Here is a 20,000-nt window from a genome sequence, read left to right as displayed (position 1 = left end):
TGTAAACAAATAAATGCCAAATCGCCTCTTTAATTGCCCGTCATCAAAATGATCATCTTATCGGGCACAACATCATTCACAACCCCCCCTCCCCCCCCCCCCCCCCCCCCCCCCAAACGTGGCAGCGGCCGGGTCTTAATGACAGAGATTATACATTTGTCGTGGAGAGTCTGGCATATGTGACTCAGCTGGTATAAATGACACTGACACAGACCCTGGCAGCCTTCTCACCGCAATGTAAAGAAGAAGGCCACAGTGTTGGAGATGTGGGATTTCTGCGGAGTATCCCTGTGCCTGTGTGCGTGTGTGCGTGCGTGCGTGCGTGCGTGCGTGCCACATGTTTAGTAGTGATAGTATGCAAATGTATGGTTTGCGAAAATCTAAAGTCAATACGACCCCATTACGAGTATGATTGAGTCATGCCCCAGAGAAGTGTTCAAACTTTCACAGGGTTAATCACAATAATGTACAAAACACATCTGAGGTCAAATAGGTGCGGACCAGGGGGTCCTTGGGGGAGTTCCAGGGGAGGGGAGGGGGTCCCCAGCTAGTTTGGAACCTGGAACCCTTATGGGTCTGTAACTCTGAGTGTTCCATTTGTACACACTCTAAATTAACATTTTTACGATATAAATTGGGGTCTCAGAGAAATGGGGGTCCGTAGACTATAATGCATGTCAAACTGGGTATGGGGGTCCTTGAAATTATAGCCATAAACATCTTCTCTTATGTTTTCCAATGGGGGTCCGGGCAAGCTCATTCGTGTCAATTCGGGGGGTCCTTGGCATGAACAAGTTTGGGAAACTCTGCCCTATAGGGTGCTTCTTGTCATATATAGGGCCAGAGCGTATATAGGGAGGAGTTTCGCTCAGAACGGGTCATTCTGGTTGTCATTTTCCTATGCCTACCAGTGGGCTAGTTACTAGTTAGCCTAGCAGGCTACTACTATAGCCTACTAGCGAGTAGGCTGCTATAGGCTACATTTTACAGCCTCATTGTGGAGACATTATACCATTGTAGATGATAAAATAACATAAACGTGATACCCTAACTTGCCTATTCCACCGCGGGCCGTCAGAATTATCCTTCCATTGTAGCCTCGCAGTGCGTCGGAGATATCAACTAATTAAATACACGCTGTATGGTTTCTTTGATTTGGGGGCGTCAGCTGACAAAATAACATAACCTTCAGCAACATCCCCAAACACATGTATATGCATGTCTGCTCTCTAACCTGTCCTCAAACGAGCATGACAGTGTAATCAAAAATAATAATGGTCAGATCGCATACAGACAGCTTATTTATATATATACTGCGGAGAGAGAACACATGTTTGACTGTTTGACACTCGTCACTCTCGTGGTATAATTTCCTCTCCCTGGTTCCATAATGATATGTCCACATGTCTTCTCGTCAAGTAAGATGTAAACATTGAGGGGGGACATGAGGGGAGGGGAGGCGGCGGCTATCAGATCAGAACACCCGGACATTTCCTGACGTCGAATAATATTAACAATAATACCGCCGTCCATCCAGAGCCATAGTGTGTAGAAGAGTCAAAGATAAGAGAGATGGGACAACGGCGCACTGCAGTGACAGTGTACACACACCAGCGTCACTGACAAGCAAACTATAAAGACTCGCTGTTATAGCAGAGTCACAGCAAACAAGGGCAGATTTTAAAGGTTTTATGACATTCATTTTCATTTATTTTTGTTTTTCTTTTAGGTTTTATGACCTCAATTACACCCAAAAAAACCCTGAACGTTGAACATTCAGTGGATTGTCTGTGGTCTGAAGTTTTCTTTGGGGTTTGGAAGCCTTTTGAGCTACAATGAAAACAGGCAACACAGTGAAAACAGTGACATCTGCTGGCAAATCCCATTGACATACTGTATATGGGATTTGCAGGCTCTTACATCACAAGCTGCCGGCAAATCAGAGCACCCGTTTGAGCCAGAAAACCCCAGATCACAGAAAATCGACTGACTGTTAAAAATTCATGTTTTTTGGGTGCAATTGAGATTAGAAAACCTAAAAAAAAAAAAAGAACAATTCCAAAACCTTTTTTTTAAATGTCACAATCCCTTTAAAGTATTTAATGGAGAAAATAAGGCAAAGTCTCACAATGAAGTATAGAACTCCGGAAATCATCAAGGCAAAAAAATACACTGGAGCAGAACGCAGGAATCAGGAAAATAACACACTTCAGTGGAACTGCAGGGAATCAGGAAACATCGGAATGACAAATAGTCAAACAGAGGAACAAGAACATGCATCGGCAATAACAACAGACTATGAACTGACGACTGAATGTTTGCAACGAGTCCAGTCTTATAGGGGGGAAGGTTGATTGGATATATTGTTCACAGGTGGAATGACGAGGGAGTTGGAGACAGGTGAGTGAATAGGACTGCAGAGTGTAAGGGGAAGTGGGAGTGGCTGCAGGGCTGACATGGTCTGTGGAGAAACCAAGGGGCCAGCTATGCACTCCAATGTTGAAGCGCTGGTCCCTAGTGGTAAGAGGAAGCACTGCAGGCGGACCCGTGAATTCTTGCAACCGAGCGCCCAATGTAAAGCCCAGGTGCACTCTGGGTGCACTTCCGCATTTGGACACCAAAATGTGGTGTCCAAATGCGGAAGTGAAATGCTGAATCAGCGAAATAGACGGTACTTCCGGCAGCCTTCCGGGTGCTTCAAAACGCCACTGAGCAACTTCCACTGACATGAATAGCGGAGGGGGCGGAGCTTCGCGCTTTAGTCTCTATCCTTTTAATACTCTACATGTAGGCAGGAAAATGGCTCCCAAATAAGCCAAAATCCCCCTATAAACACACCTGAGGTGGTGTAATCAGGGGGTGTAACCAACTAGTGTCTTTAATTACTGTGTGCGCTCACCGTGAGTTCATCCCTTTCTCTCAAATTCACCCACCACATATTGGTGGGTTCGTAAATCTGCAACTTTAATTGGCTCATAGAATCAAAAACAAAAAGTCACATATAAGGAAAGTTTCGTCGATATATAGGTCCAACGTTCACGTGTAGAAATTGCCGTGCATTTTTTGATGTGCCAGATCTGTTGGGAGAGTCTCTTATAGACTGGAAGCAGAGGCGTTACTATATAGCGGCTATATAGGCAGATAACGCAACATGCGTGCGGTGGCCCAGAGGCAAGGGGGTGGCACACGGCCACCCACCAGTGCCGTCTGTAAAATAAAATGATAAATATATACAGAGATAGGCCTACACAATGAAAGTTTAGGCTGGAGCCCATGGTGTGTGGCTGCTGCTGCTGCTAGCACACACCGCCACACACTGTACCATGGGCACGTGCCCCACCTCCCCCCCCCCCCCCACACACACACACACACACACACACACACACACAAACACAACAGCTGTGGTGGAGAGTATAGGCTGGCTAATGTGTGGCGAGTGTGCAGTGGCGAAGTCCTGACAGCCAGGTATACGTTCACAAATCACAACTATACTGTATACACTGCAGTGCCCCGCTGTTTATATAAACCAAAACGCCGTTAAATTGGTCTTGTTTTCACATGGCCGCTGCAGTGTACAGTACCCTGCTGCGCTGTTTATATATAAGCCACAACCGCTGTGTACAGTATACCCCGCTGTGCTGTTTATATAAGCCTACAACACAGTTTCGCTGTCCCACCACACACCGTCTGCGACCGTGTGCGCCGCGGCGCGTTGCTGCGCGGCGCCGCCTGGAAAATAGAACTGTGTTCTATCGGCGCGCCGGGCGGCGCGGCGCGGCGCGGCTCCGCGCGGCGGACGGAGCCGGTGTGCGTTAGGTTCATTGAAAATAATGGAGGCGGCTGTGCGCGCCGCGCGGCGCCGCGCGGGGGACGCAGCCGGTGTCGGGCTTGATTGTTGTCGGGGTCACTCTGGCCAGCTTGCGTCTGGGCCTATACTGACGTCTAGTGGGAGGAAAAAAAAAACACATTTTCAGATGGGGGTCCGCGGCCAAATACAGATACTAGGCCTACTGGGGGTCCTTGACATGAAAATGATTGAGAACCAACTGATACAGAAACACATGAGGGTTCTTCAGAAAACCGTCATGATTTTAGAAGACATTTTGTATAAAATCGTCCTCAGGTCTCAAATGAGTTTAAGTCGACATTCCACGCAGTGCAATTATTAGGTGTCAGAATTTGGAAGCGCTATATAGTTTAGTCAATAACGCAAACGTCTTGCTGCCTCCTGCATTATGTGGCGCGTATGTGGCACTCAGCAGGCCACATAGCGTGCCGCCACCCGCTTCTAAATTGCACATAATATGTGCCATTTAGAAGCGGGTGCGCACGCTGGACCGTTGAGTGCTTCCACACTCAAACGCTCCATTAGCCATTATGCTAGTTGTCCCGGTGGAAAAGTGATGCATGTTGTGACGGTTCCCTATGTTGTGTGTGTGTGTGTGTGTGTGTGTGTGTGTGTGTGTGTGTGTGTGTGTGTGTGTGTGTGTGTGTATGAATATAGTCGCTTAGTAGGACTGTCACAGGGGCAGCCCGTGCCCTATACACACACACACTGATTAAGGACATTGCACGCGCGCGCGCGCACACCCCACATACTAGTGGGGCAGACGGGTCCTATCACATAATGTCAATACTGTTGATGAATGCATTCGCAATCTGTTCAGGTTTCATAAGGATTGTACAAATGAAATGACACATTCGGTTTATTGTAACCTGTGGTTATAGCTCAGTGTTTGTATGGCCTTGACTCCAGTCAGTGCTGGCACTCTTCTGTCTGTGAATCTGAGCTGCTGAACCAGAGCACAGGGCTCAGCCATTCAGTTTAATCTGAGAGCAATGTCTAGCTGTGTGTCACTAGTTTGCGCGCGCGTGTGTGTGTATACACATGGCTGTCATGTTGGGAAACGGCAGCAAATCAAGCGGGGCCTCATGCCGCGTGCAGCTGGTGCTCAGAGGGGTTTGATTAGGCAGAGGTCTGTTCATACAAGCGGAGTGGTCGTTATGATGACCAACCCCCCACAATTTGGCAATTTTGTCAGCAAATAATAACTAGGCTAAAACGTCAGGGGAGGGACTGTATAGTGGAGAAGACAAGTCATTTCACGCTCTGCGCTGTGCTCGGAGAGGAGATGGAGCAGGTGCTGTATGGCAGTGGTCGTCAGCGGTGGTTAAGGTCACCTGCTGCTTCTGTTTCTCGACAACAAGCCATTACTTCTTCTGGCTGCTTCGTGCTGTTGTACCAACCTGCTCCCCAATGTAAGCAACACAAGGACATTTTGTCCTTTTTTTTTTTATTGAACTCTGACTCTGTTGCTGTTTTACATTTCGGTCTCATAAACTATGAATGAATGCATTAATGAATGAATCAATCAATGACTTAATCAATCAATCAACAACAAGCCATTACTTCTGGCTGCTTCGTGCTGTTGTACCAACCTGCTCCCCGAAGTAAACGACACAAGGCAGCAAGGACATTTTGTCCTTTTTTTGATTGAACTCTGACTCTGTTGCTGTTTTACATTTCGGTCTCATAAACTATTCAATTGATCAATGAATGAATGAATGAATGAATGAATGAATCAATGACTTAATCAATCAATCAATCAACCTGCTCATGTTATGCTCTCAAGAGATACATTATTGTTAAACATGTGCAACTACTTAATTTACACCAAGTCTACACAATTATAGAGAATGTAGACAGAATTGTTATTTTGGGTCAACGTTTGCCAAAAGCATGGAATTGTAGACATCTTATCCAACGGCAACAACACGTTTGTTTTTGTCTTGGGGTCTCGCTACATCTCATCAAATGTTGGTCCGACGTTGCACAAAGAATGCGCCTTGATGTGAAATAGATTGAAAACCACTCCTCCTGTAACACTTTCTGAGAATGTACAGAAAAGCCCCGAATGGACCCATATACATGTCTTATAGTTCCATTTGTACGATCTCTGCAGTGTATATAGACTGCATGGCGGTCCCAAGGATAACGTAATAAAAAGAAACACTATGAAATGGCGTCCGCCGGGGCATATTAAACCTGTGAGTGTCCTTGAAACAAAAACAAAAAAGGTTGAGAATGGCTTGTCCAGCAGCAGGATATATAAACAAGACAGCGCGCAGCCTTGCACGGGGCTCGTGAGATGCACCCCGCTGGCCCAGCCAGCGAGCTAGTGTCCGTGCCAAGCAGCTGGTGTGTGTGTGTGCGACGTGCGTGTATGTGCGTAAGTTTAAAGTTCAAAGTTTAAAGTGTGTTGTGTATATTGAATGTATTATGTATCACTGTTTAAGTAAATGCAGCCAGGCATCCGTGTGGGTGTGCCGTGTGCGCGTGAAAGTGTGTGTGTGTGTGTGTGTGTGTGTGTGTGTGTGTGTGTGTGTGTGTGTGCGTGTGTTAATTGACAGGTGGCCAATCGTCCACATGTAAGCATGTCTGACCTTCAAAGTACATACTTTTTGGTTTTGATTGTATTGCTGTATTGTTGTATTGTTCTTTCTGCTTTGGCAATGTAAACGTATGTTTTCTCATGCCAATAAAGCCCTTTGAATTGAATTGAATTGCATGTCTCTGGGTGTTCTTCTGCAGTTGCGGTCGAGTCGATTGCCTCACTTTCCGACAGCTCATTAAGGTTTAAATAGCTCGAGATTTAAGAAAGAGAGGAATATATAACAATAGCCTATAGCCTAAGGCGTATATACACTATAGGCTATTATTGATGTCAATAATAACATCCCCTTATTGGAGCAGACTTGCACCTCTGGCTGTCAACCCGTCAGTCAAAGTGCCGTAGACCCACTGTAAATAACGCACGCACGCACGCACACACACACACACACACGCACACACACACACACACACACACACGCACGCACACAAACACGTGTGCGTGCAGTTACAGTATCAGTGCTGTCATCAGTCTGACACTGTGGCCCTGTTTGATTTGTTGTCGGGCTATAACGAAAATAGCTGCCCGCATGCACAGCGCGCGTCACATCGTGTCACATTAATAATTTTATGCTTGTCTGTTGTTTGCAAAAGGGTCCGGACGAGACATGGATTGACAGACATTGGTGGAGGGAGGGAGAGGGCCGGGGCACAATTGAGCCGAGCTTTTCAGTGCCACGTATACCGTGAATTGCTCTGAAATGTTGACAACTATACATCCCTCTCTCTCCTGTCCTCCTCTTTGGATTTTGTGCCAGTTTTCTCCGCCCTATACAGCTCCCCCGATCTGCTCTTTTGTGCGGTCATCTTCTAAAGGGTGCCTTAATTGGCTGTATGCGTTCTGTTCTCGGCCAAATCAATCGAGGCCTTGCCTCGTCGCAACTTGGCGCGGTGGGGAAGAGGAATACTATAGGGATATACTAGTATTTTTATCCAAAAATACTAGAGCATGTCTGAAATAAATATCAAAGCTGATATTCGACAGCTGAAATAGATGCTTAAACATGTATAGCTATAGGTGTAGCCATGGTTTATGACTCTCGTATTCATACGAGAGTCATGAAGTAACTGCACCCTGTTTTTTGGCGCTTGCTACATACAGTTTCCGTATATATAAACATTCGGAATTCAAATATAAAGTACTCACAATTTGTCCCACGGGTGTTAGTTAGTTTCAGCTCCGGCGATTAGAATTTCTGCATCCCGCGTTGTTTAATGAAAAGCATTTTTATCCGAGCTGTGATTTTGCCATTGGCTTTCATCTACGCGCCCCTATCGGTCGGGAGGAGGGTGGCACTCGGTGTGTTCGATATAGGTACTCTGACCGCCCTGCCAATACAGACTAATAGGCGAGTGCGCTCCCGGTGTGCAACTGTGGATTTCCCAAACTAACCCCGTTTGAAAAAAGTAGCCGGGGCGCTCGGACAAAAATGCTTTTTATTAAACAACGCGGGATGCAGCTATTCTAATCGCTGGTGCTGCAACTAACTAACTAACCTGACGCTGCCAGATGGGGGTGGTATTGGGCATGTTCCCCAACACAGCTTCCATCTGGGATTTCTCAGGGAGTTCAGCTAACACCAATCCGTTCCGTACCGAACCAATCAGCGTGAGCTAAGGGCGGGATATGTGCGAAACCGGATGTGAAGCTATATAGACACGTCAATATGATTGGTTGTGTTTGCACGCCCACACGGTGATAGACAGACGGTCCCATCCAATCATCTACCATGTATCTTGAAAAAAAGGAACAGCCCCGTCATCGAATTTGCTTCCGCGATCCCAGATCCCAATAAGCTGTGAAACAAATTTGTGTAGCAAGCTTCTTGGATCTGGCAGCGTCAGGTTACTAACTAACACCCGTGGGACAAATTGTGAGTACTTTATATTTGAATTCCGAATGTTTATATATAGGGAAACGGGGTGCAGTTACTTCATATGACTGTCATGATAATCATCATGGCAGTCATGTTTCAGGGCTACTATAGGTGTAATAACGTTAGAGTGCACACAGAAGTGAACCACTCAAGCCTGTTTTCTCAACTCGCTGTTTCTCTGCAAGACATTACTCTATTATATAAGCCACATCTCCAAAACCGGTGGGTCAAACTGAACAACCACTATGTCAATTTGATCCTATTATTATGATTCCCTGCTTTCACATGACCTGAATAAACGATAATTAAACAAATACTATATATAGCCCCTCGAGGGGATTCTTATCCTTGCCGTGCATGACAACTAGCTGTCAACGTCCCCGTGGAAAGAACATGCATAAATTACATACATGTATGTATATGTACTCAAATAAATCAAATTAAAAAAAGCCACACATCGAGGACGTCATTTTAAGCAGCGGCCGGGGTCTTCAAATTGAATAATATTCCCCTCTAATTTCCGTAAAATACATTAACGTCGACAGCCACTCCACTTTCTATTCGAGGCATGAACGTCAAGCGTGCGTCATGCGGTGGATTAGCATGTTCTAAGGAGGAGATCATGCAGTATACCCCCCCCCCCCTCTCTCTCTCTCAGGCAGTGCAGGAAAGCTTGCGGTGCGTGCGTGCGTGCGTGCGTGTGTGTGTGTGTGTGTGTCAAAACCGACTACGCCAACGGTTCACAACATGTGGACCACTGGGGCAAGTGGGCCCCTAAATAATAATAATAATTATAACAAGTCATCATTTACAGATGAAACGACACATATAAATGTCATGGTATATTCTTTGTTTCCCCCCCCCTTTCTTTAAAGACCTGGTGCAATGCGGCTATTTCGGTCATTTTATTTTGACGTTCGAGTCTGAAACATTATGGGATGTACACGGATGTCATCTTGAATGAGATTAAAAGCGGAGTAGTTCTGTAATCAATACTAATCAACAACAGCTGTGTGTCGATGAACGTGCACGCACCTATGGGAATCAAACAGGTGTATGAAATCAAGCTTCATTTCTATTCACGCAGGACTCGACGCGCCATCAGTCGTCACGCGTCACTTTTCCGTTCAAAGGAAGTATAATTCAATTAAATTGCCTTTTTATGGACTTTTGATATAAAAAATAGTTAAAATACATTGTTTTGGCGAAAACGTGTATTTTTTTCTTTCATTTCACTAGGTCTTTAAACCCCTTTAAAGAGGAAAATGTAGTTTTCTTTGCGACACAGAAAAATAGAAAGACCCCTGACCACACTTAGCAGGGCAGCCGAACGGCCTGCCGTTTAAAGTGGTCAGATGGAATCTTAGATACAGATGGGCCTGGGATCTGGGGCTGCGATCATTATTCCAACAATGAACAATTGAAATAAGTGGCATATACTGTACGCGCGTACAGTATATGCCACTTATTCCAATTGTTCATTGAATTGTACAAGTGTGCGGCCATTCCTTTCCGTCCTCCACGACAAAGTGAGCAGCCATTGTGGTGTTTCTGGAATCTGCCGTGAAAGTGCTAGTGAAGAGAGTGTTATTATAAGGAAGGCTCAAGGCCTCCTCAGGAAAAAGGTTGGAGAAAAAAAATAGCCGATCTACAAGCTCACAGATGGACTCGTAGATTTTTTAGCAAGTGTAAAGAACAGTCATTATACAATGCATGGCATCAAGGCCCGCCAAAATTACATTTTAGTTACTGTTATAATCTGATCGCCCATGGCTGTGTATACTTGCACGTGACACCTGATATCTATTGTGTAGTACTGCCTGAACTGTAGCATACTTTATAGTTAGCTATACGGGAGCCATCTTATAGCGGTTGTTATGTCTCACGTGTTGTTGTCACGTCATTGGGACCCAGCTCTATATATGTTCCTGTGTGTGTGTGTGTGTGTGTGTGTGTGTGTAATAAACGTTGTGAACCTTTAGCGTGATATACTGTCTCGTGTCGCGTTATTGTTCTCCCGGGCCCGCAGCGTATAGCGTCCCTGACGGGAATGAATCCCAGGACCTTCTATTATAGCTGTGAGAGCTATAGAAGCATCTTCGTATATACTGTGATGACCCACCCTGGTGTTAATGTTGTTGTGATGACCCACCCTGGTGTTAATGTTGTTGTGATGACCCACCCTGGTGTTAATGTTGTTGTGATGACCCACCCTGGTGTTAATGTTGTTGTGATGACCCACCCTGGTGTTAATGTTGTTGTGATGACCCACCCTGGTGTTAATGTTGTTGTGATGACCCACCCTGGTGTTAATGTTGTTGTGATGACCCACCCTGGTGTTAATGTTGTTGTGATGACCCACCCTGGTGTTAATGTTGTTGTGATGACCCACCCTGGTGTTAATGTTGTTGTGATGACCCACCCTGGTGTTAATGTTGTTGTGATGACCCACCCTGGTGTTAATGTTGTTGTGATGACCCACCCTGGTGTTAATGTTGTTGTGATGACCCACCCTGGTGTTAATGTTGTTGTGATGACCCACCCTGGTGTTAATGTTGTTGTGATGACCCACCCTGGTGTTAATGTTGTTGTTCTCTGTTCATGTGCAGGAGGAGGGGACCAGCCTGCAGGGGTGTGGCCTAGATGAGGAGGCACACCTGACTCAAATCGGGCTCAGCCTATTTAAGCAGGCTGGTCGAGGCCATTTACCCTCTCTCTCCTGCCTATAGGGAACAATGTCTGGTTTTTGCTCCTTTCAGTTGGTTTTGATCTAAGTTGCTGCACTTACACATACACCACACTTTCACACGTCCACACATGCAATACACTACTGATCCAACTGATGACTCACACCCCATTTTCAACTGTTAAGTATGATTTACAATTATTTGACTCATTTAAAATAAATACTTAAACTTTTTGGCATTTACTCCTGTGTGTCGTCTCCCATTCTTGTCATGGTTAAGTCCGTTCATGACAATACGTATTTGCAGAGCATTGAATGGACACTCTCTAACCACGAGGCCACTTTTCCCTGAGGAAGACCGTATAGGTCTCCAAACACGTCGGTTGAATACAATCTTCCCCCTTTTGAACATTCTGAGTGTGCCCGCGGATCTCCGCTTCGTTCCACGAGGCCACTTATTGGGCTTGCGTATATAATCAATAACTACATGTTGGGTGCATTATTGACGTTTGTCAGGCCACAATGTGCGTCTTATGTATGTGTACTGTATAAGGCTTTGTTATAAGGTCTTTGTCAGGACTCAGCTATATGGGGGTCGTGCCCCGGCCTCCCAGCAGTCTCATAGAGGCCCACTGGGATGGTGTCGTCAACAAAATAATAATGACTATAATAGGTGTTCGTGTGCATTATAGCAGTGATCCTCAATGTTTTTCAGCCCAAGGAGAGAGAGAGAGAGAGAGAGAGAGAGAGAGAGAGAGAGAGAGAGAGAGAGAGAGAGCGCCACCAGTGGGTGTAACCAGCGCCCATAACCGTGGGGTTGGTGAAAGGGCCTTGAAAGTGTCTACATGTGTGGAGTTTGCATGTTCTCCCCATGTGTCCCCTATAGGGTATAGGTATATATACCCTCACAAAAAAAAAACATGCAGTAATCCTGCATCTCTCTAGAGAGCGTCGCAGTCCCGCCCCCTTTCATGACAACGAGAGACCCGTTAAATACCTGTTATCATATCATCATAATTATCATTATAAACCTGTTCATTTTCCACCCACTCTATACACCCGGGCTGCCCTACACACCCACTCTATTCGTCGAAAATAGCCGTTCTGCAACCGCATAACTTGCTTTTTTAGGATGATTTAATTGTATTAATTTATTTAATGAGTTGACGAGCCCTCTGCTTCCATAGCAACCTCGACGGTCCAGTGATATCAGATTAGCATTCAACACATGCAAAAAACCGGCAGGTTGAATGGCATGCAATGGACTCTGGAGCCACTTTAATTTGTCGAAAGACGCGTCTTTCCTTTTGAAGCGAATCAAAGATTATTCTAACTTTCGAAGTTTTTTTTGCCGTGTATTCTTGGGGAATTGCTGTCATCCCCCGTGTGACATGGTATTGTTTGTTATATTGTCTCCATGTTTCTGTCAACCATGCTGGTTTGTATAAAATAGCTTGTCTTTGTAGTGCCGGCTCCCATGGCTATGACTACCTGCTGGGGCAGTATTTGACTGTTGGAACGCCCCTGCAGTGTTTTTAGCCAGCTGCTTATCTCCGTCTGTATACAAATATAATACAGTACCTCTGGAAAATAAAATGCTAATTCCCTCTAATGGGATTTCCCAACTCGAAGGCCGGATAGTTTTGTAATTCTCTCTCTCTCTCTCTCTCTCTCTCTCTCTCTCTCTCTTGACTAAAATGGTGCGGAAGGACTAGTGAAGGAGAGACACAGCAGAACTATGAATGTTTGGTTGCGCTCGGGATGGGTGTTGCGCTCTGAAGATAGCAGATCTCCAAGCTCGCGGTGCGGCACGACGCAGCGCATTGTGTGAAGTGTAAAAATCAGGCATTGAGATTTGCGTGACGCCATCACAGCCCGGCGCCGGAAAATATATAACATTTTACACGACAAAAACCGTATAGTCTATAGTTTTAGTCGACTAAAACTAGACTAAAACTGCAACTTTCAAGATGACCCCAAAATATGGCTCAAACTAAATTATTATTATTTTATTCAAAAGACAAAAAAAAACGCAATCTGAATTTGTGTGAAAAATCCACACCGTTTTTTTCAAATGGTCTTGCTTGTGTTACAACTTACAACCAAAATGGGACCATAATGCATAATGAAGTTTATTTTGATGCCAACGTTTTTTGTATACTGATACATTTAGTTCATTAGAAACATTTGAGCGCTTTTCTCCCCCACTGCTAACAGTGCTATAGTCACACGTACAGTACAGATGCATTGGCACTGAGGATGAGTAACTGTGTATACAGCACACATTCCACTAACAATAAATCATTGACAGCGTCATTATATCTTCTCAAACCTCATTATCGTCACAACCATATGATCATAATTCTCTGACAGACTCTGACAGTTTCCCTGACAGAGTCAGTATTGCCTTGTTACGAGCTCATTTGGCCCCCGATAGCACCTCCATAACCATCCTCCTCCATCCACTGACATGTGTGTGTGTGTGTGTGTGTGTGTGTGTGTGTGTGTGTGTGTGTGTGTGTGTGTGCGTACGTGTGTGTGTGTGGTTAACGTCTTCTTGAAGCTTTGTCCATCTACATCAGGGGTGTCAAACTGGTGATTTGCGGCCCGACAAGAGGTCCCATGCATGCGCCATGCGGCTTGCGCGACATGATTAAAAAGAAAAGGTGAAGTATAACACTATAGTGTGGTACGAGGCGTAAAAAAAAAGAAAAAACAGCTCCCGTGGGATTTTTGTGCTAACGTTGATATTCTTTTGCATATTCCATCCAAACTATAAGAAAATGATGCGGTTCAAATTTTCCGGACCCACCCCCACCCCGTTTCTGGGGGGGGGGGTCATCTATTTGGGACCTCCCAGAACAGTTATAATGTCCGCTTTTCATAATATTAGAATAGTTTTGTATGTTTTAAAAAAACATTCTGAGTTGATTTCTTAAAATTTCTTAAAGTGTCCAGAAGAATCTTTATTTACTTTTTTGGTAGGGGTGTTTCCTCACCTGGGTGCCCCCGGACTGACCCCTGTTGTGCCTATAAGTTCTCATTACATTCCTCGCTCTGCTCCTGTTCCAGAATAACGTCAAATTAGATAAAAACTTGAAGAATAAAAGTATCTCTGATAACACAAAATGAGTAGTAGCTAATACCAGGAGTCTTTTTGTGTTACACATTAAACCTCTTGAACCATAGCATTCCTATTCTGAGGAGAACTTTAGAAATCGCATTGAGGTAAAGAGAAAATGCTCTCAAGCAACGTAAATTGATTGAGTTGCACCGTGGAGGCAATCCGTTCCAGGAGAAGACGCCCATTGGAGATTCTGGTTTCATCAGCGCTTGTGTCAAATGGGGCAAAAAAATGACTTTCTTCAGTTTGCAGATAAGGGCCAGAAGCGCTTTTAAGGAGTTTGTTTCTGAACGATTGATCTCCACATCAGTGTGGCGCGCTATATGAGCTTGTAGGTCTAGCTATTTTTTGAAAATTCGAAGAACGACTGACGTATAGAAGACATTTTTAGAATCTGATCTCAGGTCAGAATGGAAAACTGTCAGGATGTAGAAGACATTTTTTAGAATCTGATCTCAGGTCAGAATGGGTTATAAGCATAGACATAGAAAGCGTTCCGCGGGTCTAACATGAACATAAAATGAAGCCTGTCAGTCCTTGCAATGGAAGTCGCCATCTTTCTAGATCCGTTTTGGCCCAGCTCAGGCCAGCTGGCCCATTGGCTGGCCCAGACAACGAGGCGGGACTTCCCCCTTCTTCTTCGTTGGTTTTTATTTTGACTCGAGTGGGTGGGGGATCCCGTTCATAGACTGTAACGTTAGCCACGCCCCTCACAACATGCGCGACTTTATGGTCATTTTTTTTATAAATGGGACCATAATTTTCCAAAAAGAATATTATGACATTAGAAATGAGACTTTAAACTAGTGACTGGAAGCAAAAAGTATTCATGACCATGTTTATTAAGGTAATACAGTCTAGGTGAAGTTGGGCCAAAATACATGGACTTCTATGGGGCTATGGGTTTTTCTGGGTCCAGTGACAGCGCCACAACAGGCCATTATATGAACTTTCATTTCCTTAGTGGCTTCACAAAATATCTCTCTGACTGCCCCCCTGGTTATAAGTCACCTCAGGAGCCTGTCAGTCAACATGCATTGCTCAAATCAATTGAGTCAAACCTGTGAACATTAATCCCACCCCAGAAGATCACACTTCCTGAGAAAGCATTGTGTGTCTGTCTGTCTTTCTTTCTTTCTGTCGAAACGCCTGCTCTCGGCAGGTTATAGCTTGAACCATTTCTAATTGAGACGTCACCTTCACTAAAGACAGAGGGGGATGACTTATGAAAGTAAAGTGGGCATCACAGTCTGTGATGACGTGGAGCAGACTCCATGTTTCCTCTGCGGGAGCAGGAAGAAAGACTAAAATTAGCAGGCAATCAAAAAGTTCTACCTGAGTGTTAAATGGTGCATTTATATAAATGGTAAATGGTGCATTTATATAGCGCCTTTATCCAAGGCGCTTTACATAGATTGTGCATTACATTCACCCATTCATACACCGATGGCAGCGGAAACCATGCAAGGCACCAACTAGCACATCGGGAGCAATTAGGGGTTCAGTGTCTTGCTCAAGGACACTTCGACAGTAACTCTGGGGGAGCCCGGGTTCGAACTGGCAACCTTGCGGTTCCCATCCAGGCACTCTACCCCTGAGCCACCGCCGCCCCAAGTGTTCATTCCGCGCGCGTCATCGAGGTCTGACAAATTCCGGAAAAGACTCTAACCAAAGTATGCCTCCTTTCATTCTCTGAATAAACCTCAATCTCTTGAACTATGTATGTGGAAGGGGAAGGAGACGTATCGGGTGTGAGCGGTTTCTTCTTGGTTAATTTATTTTTATGTATCATCCTCTGCTGCTGTGCAACAGAGGATGGTAGGTTATGTGTACAGAAAACACAGCACCTGATCTTCCTCTGTTCACTCGCTGGTTTGTTGCCTTTTCTTAAAAGGGAAAAAGCCATGTTTTTGGCCAAGGGCAGAATTTTATTTGCCTCCGAGCATTCTCTCGTGTGTGACAGGCAGTATTGTGGGGGTGTGTGTGTGTGTGTGTGTGTGTGTGCGTGTGTGTGTGTGTGTGTGTGTGTGTGTGTGTGTGTGTGTGTGTGTGTGTGTGTGTGTGTGTGTGTGTGTGTGTGTGTGTGTGTGTGTGTGTGTGTGTGTGTGTGTGTGTGTGTGTGTGTGTGTGTGTGTGTGTGTGTGTGTGTGTGTGTGTGTGTGAGAGAGAGTGAGAGAGTGAGAGAGAGATCAGTCCCTTCATTATTACAACTCGATTCATTATCGACTTGAACTTTTGCCATCAATTTCAACAAATTGCTAGGCCTTGAAACCTGACAAACCTGCTATTTAAATTGCTCTGGCAGACGTGTATTCGTCTGGCAGCGCTACAATTAAACAATGCCTTCTTCTCAGACACATACAGGTCCCGCAATGACTTAGAATATTGTGTAAAACTGTGAAAATATTGTGTTCAAACCAAAACCAAACCACGGTGTTTTGTCATGTCCAGAGTCTACTCTCAACACAAAGGAAGATCAGCATCAACATAAAGCTTGTCAATGTACGGAGAGATAAGAGACATTTTTAGAATCTGATCTCAGGTCTGAATGGGTTAATCAGACCCAGTGTGTGTCCACTAGTGGAAACCTCGTATGAATCTGATCTCAGGTCAGAATGGGTTAAGACTCAACCGTGGCTCTCCCGACATGCGTAGCCGGTTATAAGACTCACCCATTAAAATCCTTTAAGACTCGGTTGGCAAAACATTACATCATAACTATACTACCCTAAACAAACATTAAAGTCCAAACATGGCTGGCAACCAACCACATGACGTAATTTTGTGTAAGCCGTTCATTTTCCTTTTCTATTTCTATGATTTTTTATTTCTCCCCCATTGCTGTCTGTCTGTAACCTGACGCTGCCAGATCCAAGAAGCTTGCTACACAAATTTGTTTCACAGCTTATTGGGATCTGGGATCGCGGAAGCAAATTCGATGACGGGGCTGTTAATTTTTTTCAAGATACTTGGTAGATGATTGGATGGGACAGTCTGTCTATCACCGTGTGGGCGTGCAAACACAACCAATCATATTGACGTGTCTATATAGCTTCACATCCGGTTTCGCACATATCCCGCCCTTAGCTCACGCTGATTGGTTCGGTACGGAACGGATTGGTGTTAGCTGAACTCCCTGAGAAATCCCAGATGGAAGCTGTGTTGGGGAACATGCCCAATACCGCCCCCATCTGGCAGCGTCAGGTTAGTCTGTCTGCACCGCTGGGGGGGATTATACAGTTGGGAGTGTCGTCTTTTTATAGCTCACACTTTTGTCAGTTTGCTGGTCCAAAAGATGAATACGCTGTTTTGAGTTGGATGGCGATGGTATAAAGCTTTGGTTGTGCTCTGCTGTGAATGGTGAATATTTGTCTCCACCAGGCCGAAGGCATGGGGGGGGGGAGAGTATATGTTTTCGGTTTTCATTAATTTAATTTAGATGTTTTAAGGTTTGCATATAGAGATGTTCCGATACCGTATCGGTATTATATCGGCCCTTTTTGATCATATCGGGTCATATCGGTATCGGCGAATATGCCCAGTCTATAACCACTGATCTGACACAGGGTTAAAGGGGTTGACAATATGGCAGTTGAATAAAATGTTGGGTTTTGCTTTCGAGTTGCCCCAAACTGCAAGTGCACATTATTTTGAGTGAGGAGTGTGCTATTAACAGAAAATAATTAATTATAATTTTTTGAGTGGTGCAACCACTCCTACAACCATGCAATGTCCGTTGCGTATCTATGTATCAGTGGTCTGTCATGAGCACGAGTATGTGACTTATTATTAGTACCAGTAGGGGGCGCCAGAAACAGAGAGAGGGATAGCGATGTGCCTGCTGCCTGCTAATGAGAGAGAGAGAGACAGAGAGAGAGAGGTTGTAAATACACTCCATGTATTTACAAAGTAATTTTCATGGACGTTATAGATACATTATACATTGATATTAATAAGACTAGAAGACTCGACTCTAGCGCCACGAATAATTTAAAAAAAAGGTGTAACACAGAAAGCTGTGGCCTGTAGAATGACGTGACGGGTGGGTTGCTTGTGTCACTGATGACGTCGTGTGAAGTGGTCCTATTAATGGTCAAACGCGACTATACGTGTCGTTCCGTGACCGCATATCGCTGTCGTGGCAATAATCACGTTAAACCAACACCCTCTCGTGTATAATAATATTGCTTAATTCATCAGTTTCATTATTTGTATAATTTTTATTACTATAGTGCAGGTCCTCACAGTCCCCATGAGGGACACACGGTTCAATGATGCTTGGGCGCTGAGCCAAACACAACCTGCGAGTATCGAGTACATAAATTATGTTTGTACTGTACTTGACCCGCAACCTGTGAGGATTTTTTATTACGATAAGATAAGAAGCCCCATCTGGATAATTATGCCTTTTAATATTCTCCGCGCATCACGCTGCAGTGCACAGCAGCTTATACTGTATACGTGCAATACACACAACACAATGTTTACAAAAAAGGTACAGTAGTTAACCCATTCTGACCTGAGATCAGGTTCATACGAGGTTTCCACCGGACACACACTGGTCTGATTAACCCATTCTGACCTGAGATCAGATTCTAAGGTTTTTCAAAAATAGCAGACCTACAAGCTCGTAGCGCGCCACTCGGTGGCGCGCTATGAGCTTGTAGATCTGCTATTTTTCAATAGCTAAAGCACGACATTATGCTAACACCAGAATAGGTTCCCGTTCAGAATGGGTTAAACAATTATAGTCGACTAGTTAGACTGGGCAACTATAGTCGAGTCGACTAGTAAAAAAATCACTAGAAGTGAAAGCCCTCGCATTTATATATATTGTTCTTGTGGAAAAATTGAGACCTCTTGGTTGTATATACAGCTGTACGGTACTGTGTACATGAGAGAGAAGATGAGAAAGTCCTTATACAGCAGGATTTATAGAAGACATTTTTTGTAGAATCTGGTGTCACACAGTTCTAAATGGTCATAGAAAGGTTTGCGAAACCCCCCCTGGCCGGTGTGTGTGTGTGTGTGTGTGTGTGTGTGTGCGTGCGTGCGTGTGTGTATGTGTGGACCTTTTATAACCCATTCTGAACGGGAACCCATTTTGGTGTCCGCATCATGTTATGCTTTAGCTATTGAAAAATAGCAGATCTACAAGCTCATAGCGCGCCACCGAGTGGCGCGCTACGAGCTTGTATAGGTCTGCTATTTTTGAAAAATCGAAGAACGACTGACATTTTTTTTTAGAATCTGATCTCAGGTCAGAATGGGTTATATAATCAGACCAGTGGGTCATGTCCACAGTGGATAAACCTCGTATCATATGAATCTGATCTCAGGTCAGAATGGGTTATAAATAAATAAATATACCTGTCTCTTGGTGTGCTCGCTGATCTCCCCCGGCATGTCGTGGGCGCTGCGGTTGAGCGTGCGCGCGATGTGGTAGTAGTACACGGAGATGATGGCCAGCGGCCCCAGGAAGTACACCAGGAAGATGAGCACCGAGTGGATCCGCGGGTGCATCTCGTTGGACAGCGGGTACGGCACGCAGTTCACAAAGGTCACGTTGCCGTGACCCTGGGGGGGGGGGGGCACGGCGGAAAGGAAGGGAGGGAGGGAGTGAGGGAGGGAGGAGAGAGCAGTGATTAATTAACCCATTCTGACCTGAGATCAGATTCACATACGAGGTTTCCACAGGACTGGACACACACTACTACTGGGTCTGATTAACCCATTCTGACCTGAGATCAGATTCACATACAAGGTTTTTCCACTGACTGGACACACACTATTGGGTCTGATTAACCCATTCTGACCTGAGATCAGATTCACATACGAGGTTTCCACTGACTGGACACACAC

At 44.9% G+C, this 20,000-nt stretch overlaps 1 protein-coding gene across 1 annotated transcript in view; it reads right to left on the bottom strand.

Annotated features, from left to right (window-relative positions):
* nmbr (neuromedin B receptor) overlaps positions 1-20,000 on the bottom strand; it is a gene marked incomplete at both ends in the record, with an annotated part of 91,696 nt that overhangs the window by 10,983 nt on the left and 60,713 nt on the right. The window contains one exon of the mRNA XM_080791317.1: positions 19,509-19,715. Within this exon, the coding sequence (XP_080647443.1) occupies positions 19,509-19,715 (207 nt within the window). The remainder of the gene's footprint in view (positions 1-19,508; positions 19,716-20,000) is intronic.

The sequence above is a fragment of the Protomyctophum bolini genome (assembly GCF_963924005.1).
Source record: "Protomyctophum bolini genome assembly, chromosome: 19".
Taxonomy (NCBI): domain Eukaryota; kingdom Metazoa; phylum Chordata; class Actinopteri; order Myctophiformes; family Myctophidae; genus Protomyctophum; species Protomyctophum bolini.
This window is presented reverse-complemented; position numbering and strand designations above follow the sequence as displayed.